At 30.2% G+C, this 13609-nt stretch overlaps 1 protein-coding gene across 1 annotated transcript in view; it reads right to left on the minus strand.

Annotated features, from left to right (window-relative positions):
• LOC145261182 (basement membrane-specific heparan sulfate proteoglycan core protein-like) overlaps positions 1-13609 on the minus strand; it is an 82643-nt gene that overhangs the window by 37317 nt on the left and 31717 nt on the right. Inside the window, exons 5-6 of the mRNA XM_080119503.1 lie at positions 13029-13253; positions 9270-9386 (exon numbers count right to left, since the gene is read on the minus strand). Coding sequence (XP_079975629.1) covers positions 9270-9386; positions 13029-13253 — 342 coding nt within the window. The remainder of the gene's footprint in view (positions 1-9269; positions 9387-13028; positions 13254-13609) is intronic.

Here is a 13609-nt window from a genome sequence, read left to right on the forward strand (position 1 = left end):
TATTTTAGATTTAAAACACCTTGAAATTTTGGAAAAAAATATTCCAAACATTCTAAGAGCCACAATGTATTTTCAAAATTATATGAACATCAAAAGTAAGTATATATATATATATATATATATATATATATATATATAAACAAACAAAAGGACAGTAAGAAAGCTGAACATTTTTGAGGGATTTCAGTTATTACATCATCTGATACACAACTAGCAAAGGATTTTGTTTAAATGACTGATGATTAAGTTCATTAACGTTTTGATGCAAATGGAATATCTGATTTTGATAAAAAATATATCCTTTTAATGCGCATCTGTTTCTTGTTCGCGTGTAATGTAAATGTTTAATCATGAATTTATTTTCCCTTGATACTTGACCAGTAGGTTTTTGGCCGGAAGTAAATGATTTGAAAAAAAAAAATAATAAAAAGAAAAAAAAAAAAAGTAAAGAAAAGGAAAAAAAGAGAAAAAATAACAACAACAACAGTAACAACAACAACAACAACAAAAATGAAGATAAAAATAAAAAGAAAGAGAATAAGAAGAATTAAGAGAATGTTAATAGATATGGACAAGACGATCATCACAGAAAGTGCAGATCCACCTGTCCGGCGTAGCGTCCAATGATGCTAGAAAAAATGAAGAAAAGGCCAAAAAAGGATAGGGATATATATATATACCTCCTCTAAAGTTGAATGGATCATTGTTGATTGTCCCAGGTCTCACTGGGGCAAAAAAAAAAAATGAAAAAAGAAAAAAAAATGGTAAAAAAAATGAATTTAGACCAAAACCTTTCAGCTGTGGTGAGAAAAGAGTCAAAACTAAATATATACATATTTTTTCTGCTACATTTGGTAATTAATCGAATAAAAAGTAAACATTTGTATAAAAACACCGCCAAAAACTTTTTTTTTTTTTTTAATTTTTCCTGTCAGAACATGAAATATGAAATGCATGTAACAAGAAAAACACAATTAACACCGTTGGCAGCATTTCTGTATTAAGATGAATTGGGCCAAAGTGGGCTGGCAGAATAACATTAATGAAGGAAAACCAAATTCAATTTATGGAAACATTCAAGTAGAATCATATATGAGTTTCATCAAATATTGTGATTATATATATTATACGAGGCTCAGATTTTGAATCTCGCTAGGTCTGGTCACACTGATAAGGCGTAAATAATGAAACGTGTGTCTGTGGTAATTATAATTCATGAATATACACACTTCCATATTTGGGTATCACATTGGTGAAGGGAACAAAGAATCTCATTTAGCATTAGCGTAAATGCTTTCCTGTATAAATCTAGTACATTAAACTAGCAGTATCGCAAATAAAATATAAAAAGTGAAAGAAAATGACACTAACTGTATAATGCGATACATTCCTTCCCCTAATAATAACAGAGTTCTTGGTTCAGTGGTAGAGCGTCGGTTATAACGAGGTTCAACCACTTAATGAGTCATAGACAAAGAAATATGTTACCATGGATATATATATTATATTTAAAAACAATATATCTATGCCGCTTCTCATTTGGAGGTACCAAATTGGTCAAAGGGAAAATTATTCCCAACTCGCATTTAGGTAAAAATGCACTTTCGCATAAATAATTGAATTCATTCAAAACGTATCACAAAAACAAATATATATATATATATATATATATATATATATATATATATGAGAATAAAGGAAATAATATTCCGACGAGATGGAGAGATGAAAAAGGAACAAACCAAGTTATTGTTCATCAACGTTTCATCTTTATTTCAAGACTCCTCAGGATGATTAAAGAAAAGAAAATACAAGTACAATATTTTAAAATATACTCGTATGAAAAGGGCGTGTTCTATTTTAGAACGAAAAGGTCGTTGGCATTCAAAATGTATATAGTGTTGTAGAGTGAGTGACATTGTTTTACTTTTTAACGTAATATAGCCGTTTAGTTTCCTTTTTCATATCTTATTTATACAGAGTGCGACAGAAATACCTCCCACATTTTAAACTTTTAACTATATATTGATAATTAAATTATGCAAGTTCCAATGGTGTTTTCGTTTAGCTAATAACTTGCCATTTTTTACAGTTACCCTCATCAAGCCATATGGTTTGGATTGATGCACATTGTGCTTTTACTGTAAAAATATTTTTGATGAATGGTGAGTCTAACTGCAACACAGAGATCTTTCCGAGTTCGTTACAAGTTAGGATGGCATGATGCTGTTCCAGATAGAAAATCAATACAGCTATGGGTTGCGAATTTCAAAGCTACAAGTTCGGCACTTAAAAGAAAGCTACCTAGAAGTCCTCAAAGCGCTCGAATGCCAGACAGTATTTGAGCTGTGAGATTTTCTGTTACTTAGTCTCTTACACGTTTAGCTCGCAAACATGCTCTGACCTTGGGATTGTCTGGTGGAACAGTTAGAAAATTTCTACACAGATATGCAGTTTGATCCATACAGCACGAGTGCGACTAAGATCGCATGTCAAAATGTGGGAGACATTTCTGTTACTGCACCATATATATATATATATATATATAAACAAATTCCTATCAACTTAACGTTGTAAGAATGTTTCTTGCTTACACAAAAATACATTAATAGCTATGCTATCTAATATTTTCAGGTGATGTTTAACCAATACTCTATGAAGTATGTAAAATGTCTTATAATTGTAAGCTTTGCAAGGCACTCGTTTTCCAATAAATGTTCCCTTCTGGCAGAGTCACTGATCTTAGAGCGTCTGTTTGCTCCCAATTTAAAATCAGGAATATTGCTTCAAACATGCTGAGAAATTTTCATTACTACTCACGGAATAGTATATCCTACATAGTTGACTTAACAGCCACAATATTAAGCAGTAAATGACCACATTTATTTGAATGGTGAGGGTGCTATATATGCAAAAAGATCGAAAGTTTAAAATAATTTATAATTTTGTTGCAAACAGATAAAAAGAGACAATCGAAATGACCTTGTCAACAAAATCTTGTTTTCTATGGCCTGCCCAAGTTGTGAAACATTGAAATCTAGTAATCGATGGCTAATCGATTCATTGCAGATAGTAGCACAACATATATATATATATATATATATATATATATATATATATATATATATATATATATATAATCATATTCAATGGATATTATACATGATTTTAGTCATCCATCAGTACCTTAAGTTTCATGGTAACTCTGAAAACTTAACCTAAAGAATTAAAGATACAAAATGTGACCGACCATGGTAATTCTCCGCCCGGTGAACGTTTATATAATCTCAATATTTGAAGATACTTTCATTCATGCATATCAGATAACTAAAATATTTCCATTCATTTTATTTGATTTCCAATTTATTTCCATATATATATATATATATATATATATATATATATATATGAAAACATGGAGTTCATAGAGATAATTTTTTTAGCAATTAACATATTACTGACTTCACCAGTCTCGGCTTACTAAAAAGCTGAAATGGCAGAAACTGTCAAGATCTTTTCTGTTAAAATCTTGATTTATTTTGTGTTCGTTTGTTTTTTAGTGGGAGGAGTATAGTAGTAGGATAGAAATTCATTAAAAGAAAATCAGTATGACAAAAAATAAATAAAAAGAAACATTTATGACAAACAGAAGGAAAAAAGGAAAAATATATATAAACACATAAGAAATAGTTATATTTCTTAAAAAATAAAAAAATTAAAATTAAGTAAAAAATATAAAGTTCATTTAAGAATCAAATTTTAATCTAATATTTTGTTAAATGTAAGTTTTAATTGTCCTATAGAAGTAAAATGAGTGAGATAAAATATTTCACAATGGATTATCATATTTAATTTTCTGAATTCTTTAAGTAAGAAGGTTTTGCTATTTTGAATTAAAAAGTTGCTGAAAATATTGTGCTCACAATTCTTTTCGTTAAAGCAGCAATGTTTATATTATGTTTTTTTTTCATCTAAAAATAATCTAAACCTGCACTTTTAATCCAATTAACATTATTTGATCATTTAAATACAATCCTTAATCATTAGAGAGCTCCATAACTTCATTCTCCTCAACTAATCCTGAATCGTAAAAATAACTGATTTTTTTTTCTTTTAAAAATTTTTACGTTTTTTTTTCTCGAAAATGTTAAATTTTATTTATGATAAAAGACAGATTTAACAGAAATTAACAACTTTGTCTTGATTAAACGTTTTGTTTTAACATGAAATTATTGATTAACCCTTTATTAAAATTAGCGTGTTAACATTTTCAGATGCATTTTAAGTATTTGAATGATTGAACAATTTAAATAGAAAACAGCACAGTCACAATTATAACATTAAAGATAGTAAGTAGTTTACTAAATAAAAACAATAGTAAATTAAGTCAAAACACATAATATTAGCACAGTTCTAAAATTAATACGATAATAATTACAATGCAGTTAGTTAGACAAATGTAGTTTTACTTTTAAGAACAAATGCATTACATTGTAAACAGCATTTATTTGGGTCTATCATATACAGTGATGAAAATGGAGTTTTATGATAAAGGTTTCATTATAGCACTAGAACTTAACTAGCCAGTAATCCTTAATCTTATAATGCACATTTAATGTAAAATAAAATGAACATACATCATCATTATTATCATAGTCTGTATAAACAAAACAGTAAACGTGTCTATGTGTAAATATTTAACCGATAAACTCAAACTACTTGTCACATAACACTTAAATTCACAGGAAATAGTAAGCATACACCAAGGATGGTTTATGATGAGTAAAATATTTATGTGGACGGATGAATAACGCCTACAGACATATCGGCAAATCGAAATGCAAACGGTTCATTTCAACTTGCCAACAAATTTTTACTTCTTTTTGCACATTCCCAAATTCATTTCTTCAAGTTGTTTAATAGTAAATCTTTCTTACCTATCTATCAATAGATACATCGGTAGGAGGTGCAGCTAGAGTGCTAAATGTTTTGGTTTCGATTCTAGTTGATGGTACCAAAGTCATTTTTTATTTTTTTACTTTTGAAATGACTAGTATATATTAGGTACAATATTCAATAGAAAATTGGCTATGTAATAATAGATACGAAATCTGCATGAATTAAAATGTGTTTAAGTATATTTTATGACTCGGCAATATTTGGTTTAACATTTGCTTTACATGTTGGCATGTGTTGGACGACTTTTAGAAACTGACTTCCAAGCTAACCTCTATCGTCAATAAATCGACCAATTGAATTTAAAAGGTTATGTTTCATATTGAGGTGACAGTCAACACTAGTGTCACGTTTTGATTATAAACGGCTTGTGGAAAAAAGAGTCATAATGTTAACATGTTTTAATTCCAAGTTGAAAATAACAGGTGAGAGAAACTATTCAGAAAATTTGAAAATGTTTTCCCTTGAAATCCGCAAGGAAAGAAAATCACGTTTGATTTTAACAGAATTTTGAAACGTGATTTTCATAATAAATCGTATTTTACAATTTGAAAGTCATCAGTGTTCGGCCAGAAGCAATAAATAACAAAATCCATGTACACCGGTAAAAATTTGGTATAATTCTGGTAAAAATTTGGTATAATTCTGGCAAAAATTTGGTATAATTCTGGCAAAAATTTGGTATAATTCTGGCAAAAATTTGGTATAATTCTGGCAAAAATTTGGTATAATTCTGGCAAAAATTTGGTATAATTCTGGCAAAAATTTGGTATAATTCTGGCAAAAATTTGGTATAATTCTGGCAAAAATTTGGTATAATTCTGGCAAAAATTTGGTATAATTCTGGCAAAAATTTGGTATAATTCTGGTAAAACAAAATCTTTGCCCAGAAATATTTTGAAGTTAGACTAGAAGTAGCATTCGTTCATTTTTCAAATAAAAAAAATAAAATACTCATTCTGTATCTTTTTGATTAGTGTGATTATTCTTTTCAAAATTCTAGCACGCAAGTCAGACTGTAAGGAAAATAATTTTGTCATCTTTTTTCCAGCCGGGGGCTACTCCCTTGGCATGAAAGCCAACTGAATCTAGGTCCAGTTTTTATATCAGTCAAAGAACAAGCCATGTATGTCTCTGGCTCTATGTAGTTCTAGGAGATCCATCCTCCCAGACTGTCTTCTCCCTTTGAGAAGGGTTTACATTACTAATCGCCTGAGGCGCCCTTCCAGAGAATGCAGGCAGGTCTGCCCAATCAGTTTTTACAGGCCAGAGTGCTCTTTCTCTAAGGCACTGGCTTTTCAAATCCCACTTTCAGACCCTTGTGTCTCATCATCCTACCACGGGAAGGGGATAAATAACTCGATAGAAAGTTCATCTTATTTTATAAAATATGGAACTGAAATATTTATAAGCAACTCCAACAATTTGTCATAGTGTTTACATTGTATTCATTCGTGCAATGCCATTTCCCAGAGTTTAAAATAACATAAAAATCTACTTATTACCTAATAGAGTTCCATGATGTAATAATCCTTAGAGGTTCAATCTAGTTTTGAGAATAGTTATAGTTGACTAATAACTAAATTAGCTTCGTTTTTTACATTATTATTGCTACTACGTATGTATGTATAATAATAGGAATTTCACACATATTTCATTTAATATTCTGTGTTGATCATTAGTTCCAAAATTCTCACAAAATTATGCAATTCGTATTATTTGGATTATTCAGTCTACTGTCCTCATCTTGGGTGCAATTTTCAGTGTTTCGGTCGAGATCATTTGAATTGCAAGTAAATCTTGTTCAACTCTGGAATGTTGAACTGCATAGAATTTGAAATGGAACCATTTATTCAATTTATACAAGGACATGTGGCGTAATGGCGACACTCAAAATACAACTGTGAATTACTCAAAACTTCTAACCATCCTGGCTGACCGAACAACAGCATTTAAGCCGCATAGATTAAATAAAAGGTTCCATTCGAAATTCCATGCAGTTTACTCAAGTTCGACAAAAAGATTCCACAGAGTTCAACAAGATACACCTGATAGGTCGGAGGTTACATCAGCTGAAACGTTGAGAAAAGGACACTCAAGATGAAAACAATAGCTCGAATTTAATCCAAATAATCTTCATGTCAAAAATTTACAAATTTATGCAAGTCAAATTGTAAGATCATGTCTTAAAATTGTCTTTATATCCATTTTCATCACTGTTTTCATTATAACATTTTAAACAAAATAATTTTATTGTTATGTACACTCCAATGATACCAACAAAAGGACTACATTACACGAGTTAGAAAAATACGAAAGCATTTAATCACTTTAAAAATTAACAAATTACGAAAACATGAAATCTGATGATATCTGTAAAAAAACAAAGTCTAGAACTTAAAATCTTCACAAACTATGAATTTAGTATAAAAACAATATAAATTAAAAATGGAACAAGTAGACAATAATTTAAAGAATAATCGATTTTTATTTTCAATTGAAAAAAAAAAGAAAAAAGACTGAGTGAATTAAAAAATGCAAAAATAGAAATTTTTTCTATTTTGTAAGAAAATAAAGCAGCACAATTGTTAATATGGACTCTTTAGAAATCGTTTCTTTCGAAATTTTGAGAAACTGTATAGTATCAAAAACAATATATATTTTCTCATAAAATTTATATGCTAATTAGCACATCGCAGAATATTATAATAATATTATTATATTTACTTATATATTAGTAATATCCCATTTCTTTTTATATATTAGTATAAATAGTAAGTATTCTATCTACAGTTTGTTATTGGGAAAGTGGTATTTTCCACTGGAGAGCCATATATTTTACAGTGTCCCGTTTTTAAATCTCCAAAACAGTTACTTTGGTAGGCTGCTGATGATCCCGTTTTCTATTTAACAATTGTAATTAGGGTTTTTTTCTTCTTTTTTTTCATTCTTATATAGTTGAATTTTGTTTTGTAATTGTAGATTTTTAAGAAGTTGGTTTATGGAAGTGATACATTTGTTAAATTTAGTTGTTTTTCTTTTCCGGGAATTTAAACTGCATTCTTTATTTTTTACATTTTTTTGTTTTTACTTGAAGCTTCTTTAGACATTATATATAAATTTATGTCATTCAACCAAAAGTCTGCGAATTACATTTCCGCAAATGACTCACAGAGGATTCTTCTGGAAAGGTAAGTTTTTAAGAAACACCACATCAAAATAAGGAGGCGCTACTTTATCAATAATAATCCTTGCGTGAAATTATTCTCCTACGCTTTTGTGTTGTGTAGCTCAAGATAGTGATGGAGATGAAGCAAGATGATGGAATAAAAATGATGCAGCGATGCAAAAAAAAAAAAAAAAAAAAAATTATTTCGTTTTCTTTTTTTAGTATATAAGTTTCGTTATCAAATCTAGTTTTTATATCATTAAGATTTAAAAGAAAATAGATGACTTTTTGAAGATGTGACGAAAAGTCATGTTTAGTGAGAGGTTCCAGTGCTTAAAAGAACACGCAGGACCCAATAGCAACAGAGTCCCCTACATATATGCACACAAGTGAGTGTGCCTCAAGAGATAGACACTAAACAGACCTGGCTATCTTTTGGAGGCAATATTTACTTGCCTTTCCATGAGGTAAAAAGGTTTTAGTGCGTGTTAGTATCTCCAGTTCTTTAGATATAGATGAATATATCTCTTTAATCTTATCAATTTGCTCTTTTTTTCATGATGTGCTATTGTGGATGTATCATAGCAGTTGATGTATTATGTGAAAACTGATGTAGATATATTTGTTGAAAATTTATTAAAAAGGTTATCTTTCGAATGGATACCTTTTACAGTATAAGTTACTCTTCTTTATGTTGTATATGTTTACAAAGAAAATTATTAATAGCGCTGTCACCTATGTCTCGAAATTACCAATTAGTAAAGAGGAGATAACTTTCGATGGAAATAGGAAATTGTACTAATTAGTTAAGTCAGTCTAATTACAAGGGAGTATATTGAACTTGTTTCAGCCAACTTGGAATCTTTCCTTATGGCCCATTTCTCTACAAGAAGGCCTTACGACAATGTAATGAGATGTATTTAGATATGAAAGGTTAATATGTCTCTTTAATTGTATTAATTGACTCTTTTCTTATTGCCTCATTTGATTTTTTTTTTTTTTTTTGCTGCTTCAAGTTCAAACTTTTATAAAATACTTCGATGATACAATTTTGGATATATACCATTAAACAACCTATACTGACATCAACAACCAAAAATAGAACCACTCACTCTAAACAAACAGATTATTATAAGTTACTAACCTCTTACGGGATCTTGGCCATCAATTTCCATCAATCCCATATTACCATCACGGTGAAGGTGTACGTTGATCCATGCCTTTTCACGAACAGGCTGAGCACTTCTGATGATGGCTGGACCTGGGAAACAAACAAGTTTAATCATCAACAAATGTGTATATTTCTATCTATAAAAGCAGATTTGTTAGCCTGTTTTATGATGAAAAAAAAAAAAAGCATATGTACTCCATATTGTGAAGATTATTAAATGAATGTATTTTTAATAACTTTTGACTCCTATTTTTTGTCTTCACTAATGACTAAGAGAAAAATAAAAACAGATAATTCCACTACCTTAAAAGAAAATTGAAAAGCAACTTTTTGTTGATATACATATAACTGTTTTTTTTTAATCAAAACACTACAGAAGCAGTCAAGTGAAAGAAGGTTTGTATTGCTCGCTCATTCCTCCTACTGTCACTTTGTTTCAGTAAGAAAAAAAAATGGATGTGAATTGCAATAAAGAGCCAGATTAAATATTGTATTTGCATGTAATAGTTTTATCAGTGTAAACAACAGAGTTTTAAAAAACTAAGATCAATGCAGGTTAAATCTGAAGCATTATATATCTTAGGACCTATTATTAGCTCTTGTAAGCAAATTGAAAATTATCAGCAGTGAAATTATTTCACTGCTGATATCGAATGGACAGAAGGAGGGCCGTTTTTTTCATCAAGATCCCTGGATTTTGGAATAGACTTAAGTTAGGTAGTAAATACACTAACAACGCAGCAACGCAAGATGAATTTGAACAAGGAATGGGCTACTGTATCCTTTTCACTGAATTTTTACCCCCCCCCCTTTCCTACATGGCAATAGAAACACGATTGTTTTATTGCTTTTGCCAAATAAATTGAATTAAAGCGAAAACAAAATACCATACAAAGACATTTTACAGTAGTTTCAAAGTTTTTATTTTTTCTGGGAACTTATAATTTTATAGAAAATTTGTTTTTATCATTCATTTTTCACATAAAATCGCCTAAAAAATATAAAAGAGCGTTCATCAAACATCAACAGATTATCAGCTGTTATGTAAATCAATAATTACAGAGTTTTCAACCGTTAAATATATTCGGAAAGACAATAAAACAAACATTTTTTAATTGGTAAAACATTGTTAATTATTTTTATTTTTTATTAAATATGAAAATAATACTTATGTATCTAACATTTATATATATATATATATATATATATATATATATATATATATATGCATAATTAAATGATGTAAATACTAGACTTTTTGCCTGTTAAAACGGGCAAAAGTTGACTTAGAATGAGTACGTTATGTAAAATTGATGATTGAATATGTGCTCATTTTTGCATTAAATACTAATTCCTAACTGTGCATCCAACGGATATCATAATACTTAGTTCTCATAAACCTCCATACAAAATTTCAGCCGGATCGGCCGAGTAGTTTCTGAGAAAACTTCTAGAGTAGATGTGACATTGTGGTAACTAATCCCTGTGATATCAAATGGATAGCATAACACTTAGTTCGCTGTACCTATCGTAATAAAGGTGCATACAAAATGTTATTCAAGTTGGCTTAATAATTTCTGACAAAGTGGAACTAACAGAAATAGAGATTTATATATTTAAATAATCACAATATTCGTTTATATTAATAAACAAATAAACAATGGTGAAATGTAATTGACATTTCGCTAAAAATATTTACAAAAACATTTTATTTTTTCTGAAGAACATGAATAAGATACATGAAATTATTTAAGATTTGTTTTTAATAATCACATACCTTTATATACTTTAATAATATATACATATATTTATCATTAAATAATTGCAATATTTATTTTATTTTTTTTAACTAGTACATCACTTAAATTTCATAATTGTTAATGCAGACATTGACATCACCTTTTTATCTGTTTTAACAAGAAAAAAGTTTGGTATCTACATAATTGAATTATGCATACAGACTTAGTTTTATTTTTGTGCTTCTTGAAGGTAGACATTTTGATTTTTAAATCAAATTTGAATTTTATATTTTTTAAACTTTTATTCATCATAAACAATGTATGTTGCTAAGATATAAGAATTACTGTGATTAGAAGCCAGATTTACAGGAAGCATCCTAATTGGGGAGTTGTACAATAAGATGTTTGTTCACATTACATTTGAAAGTTTCTCCTGAGTCCCCACTAATCCAATACCAACATGATGGAAACTCTAAACCACAAGAGCCCGATTCTTGTCCAAAACTTAAAATCCGAAACACTAAACCATAACTTGTCTAAAACTGAACATCAAATATTACATCCGTGTACCTGTTTTACAAGTACTTTAATGGAGCGTGCTCCAAGAATTAATTGCACTTGTATGTCCTCGATATATATACCTCTGACAAATCCATCTAGCAGCAAAAGCCAACTCTTTCACCATAAATATTGGAAAGCCTTCTACTCCAATAGTTTCTCCCCTCAGACTGCTAACTTTGGAATTTCCTCCCCTTTTCCTGCTTCCTTGACAGTACTAATATACAGAAGTTTAAATGTAATGTGACTAGACATCTCGATTCTCAACTCTCTACATAGTGCCCCCTGTAAATAGTGTCTCAAATAGTAGCCCCTTACACCCAAGAAGCAATATGGCTTTTTTGGGGTGAAAAAGAGAAAAAACAATAAAAGAAAAGAAAAAAACAAACAGAAAATTGCAAAATAGAGAAATTAAAGTAAAAAGATAAAACTGGATTAAAAAAAAAAAAAAAGTTTGTTTTAAGCTTTCAGGCACAAAGTTATTTCTCCCAAAATCTTGAATTTTGTATTTCTACACTTGCTTTGCAAAATCATACTTCTAAGGAATGTGCTCCAATGAATTTACTACACTTTTAAACCTCAACATAAATATGCCTGACAAGCTGAAAGAAGCAGCAAAATTTCACCCCTTCATGAGATCGGAAAAATTCTATTTTAATAGGTTCATTTCCACAAAGAGCTTACTTTGGGAATTCCCTCCCTGTTTCAGGTTTCCTCAACTGTACCATTATACAGAATGTGAACAAGCATTTTTCAATACAACTGTCTACTCAGGGTGCCCTTTATAAATCTGGCCCATAATCATAGTAACTCCTTACATCTCAGTAGTGATATTATTTGTGTGGGATAAATGAAAGTTAAAAAAAAAAAAATTTTTTAAGGCTGATTTGTTACAATTCTGAATTTTTTTTAGATGAGGGCTGATTGTATTACATGTTTTGATTGGAATATTCTTGAGTGTTATTTGTGCAACATTTCGGTCGGTGTAGCCTCCAACCTTCATCAGGCATGTTGGTCGCCATCTTGGAAAAGGAAGAAAAGTTACTGGCTCTGTAGATGGTTTCGTATTTTTGGAGTTGTTTCAGTTTTTTTTTTTTTTTGCTGTGGTTTCATGTGCGAGAAAAAAAATTTGGTTGACAAGGGGAGGTAATTTTAATAAAGTTTAACGGGATTATCTCCCTCTTACTGTTGAAATTTTAATAAGGCGTTGTACGAATTTTGTTTTTCTTTATAATAAGAGGTTTCCATATACTGCTGATATCTATGCTCGGTCTACTTAGTAATTTTTTTCTGATTTATTAATTGTGCTACGAGTTCTAATTAGTGAATTTGTGTTTTAATTATCTGTAAAAAAATTGTTTTTCTGTTTTATGTTGATTAATGTTTAGAAAGCATGGTTAGTATTTGTCTATTTTGAAGTTGAGGTGGTACTTACCAGATCCCACATCAAATCGGAACTCAAGATAGCCACCATCTTTCATAACAAGAGCAACAAAGTCTCCGTTTCCATTTTCTTGTTGTCCGCTGTAAAATATGATTCCATCATGCAAACGATGGGGCTTCAGTAAAATGTCAATGGTCAGCATTTTGTGTCCATCCTCAATTGGTTGATAGGAAATGAAAGAAGTCCTGTTGAAGAATGGATCCTTCACAGTCACACCTAAACAAAAGGCAAAAGAAACAACAAAAAAAATTTAGTCACACTTAACTTTAAAAGATATTTGTACCCCCACCCCGCCGTCCAGATAATCCTAAATTAATATTGGGCCAGATAAGTTTTACTTCATTAAATGTTAACTCTTTGTACCAGCTGATGTAGGTATTTATTTCCTTCCCACTGCAGGAGATGTGACACAAAGTTGGCAGGTGGGAAGAGTCAAACCAGCACCCTTAAGGGGGGGGGACTTCTGGCCTTTTAACAATTTCCTGGGTAGCTTCGTTGGCATTCTCCGATTGGGGCGCCTCAGGCAGTAAGCTTCTTCCACCTGAAAGACGGAAGGCAACAACCTGGGAGAA

Source organism: Euprymna scolopes, chromosome 37 (assembly GCF_053919585.1).
Source record: "Euprymna scolopes isolate OS-2025 chromosome 37, ASM5391958v1, whole genome shotgun sequence".
Taxonomy (NCBI): Eukaryota; Metazoa; Mollusca; class Cephalopoda; order Sepiida; family Sepiolidae; genus Euprymna; species Euprymna scolopes.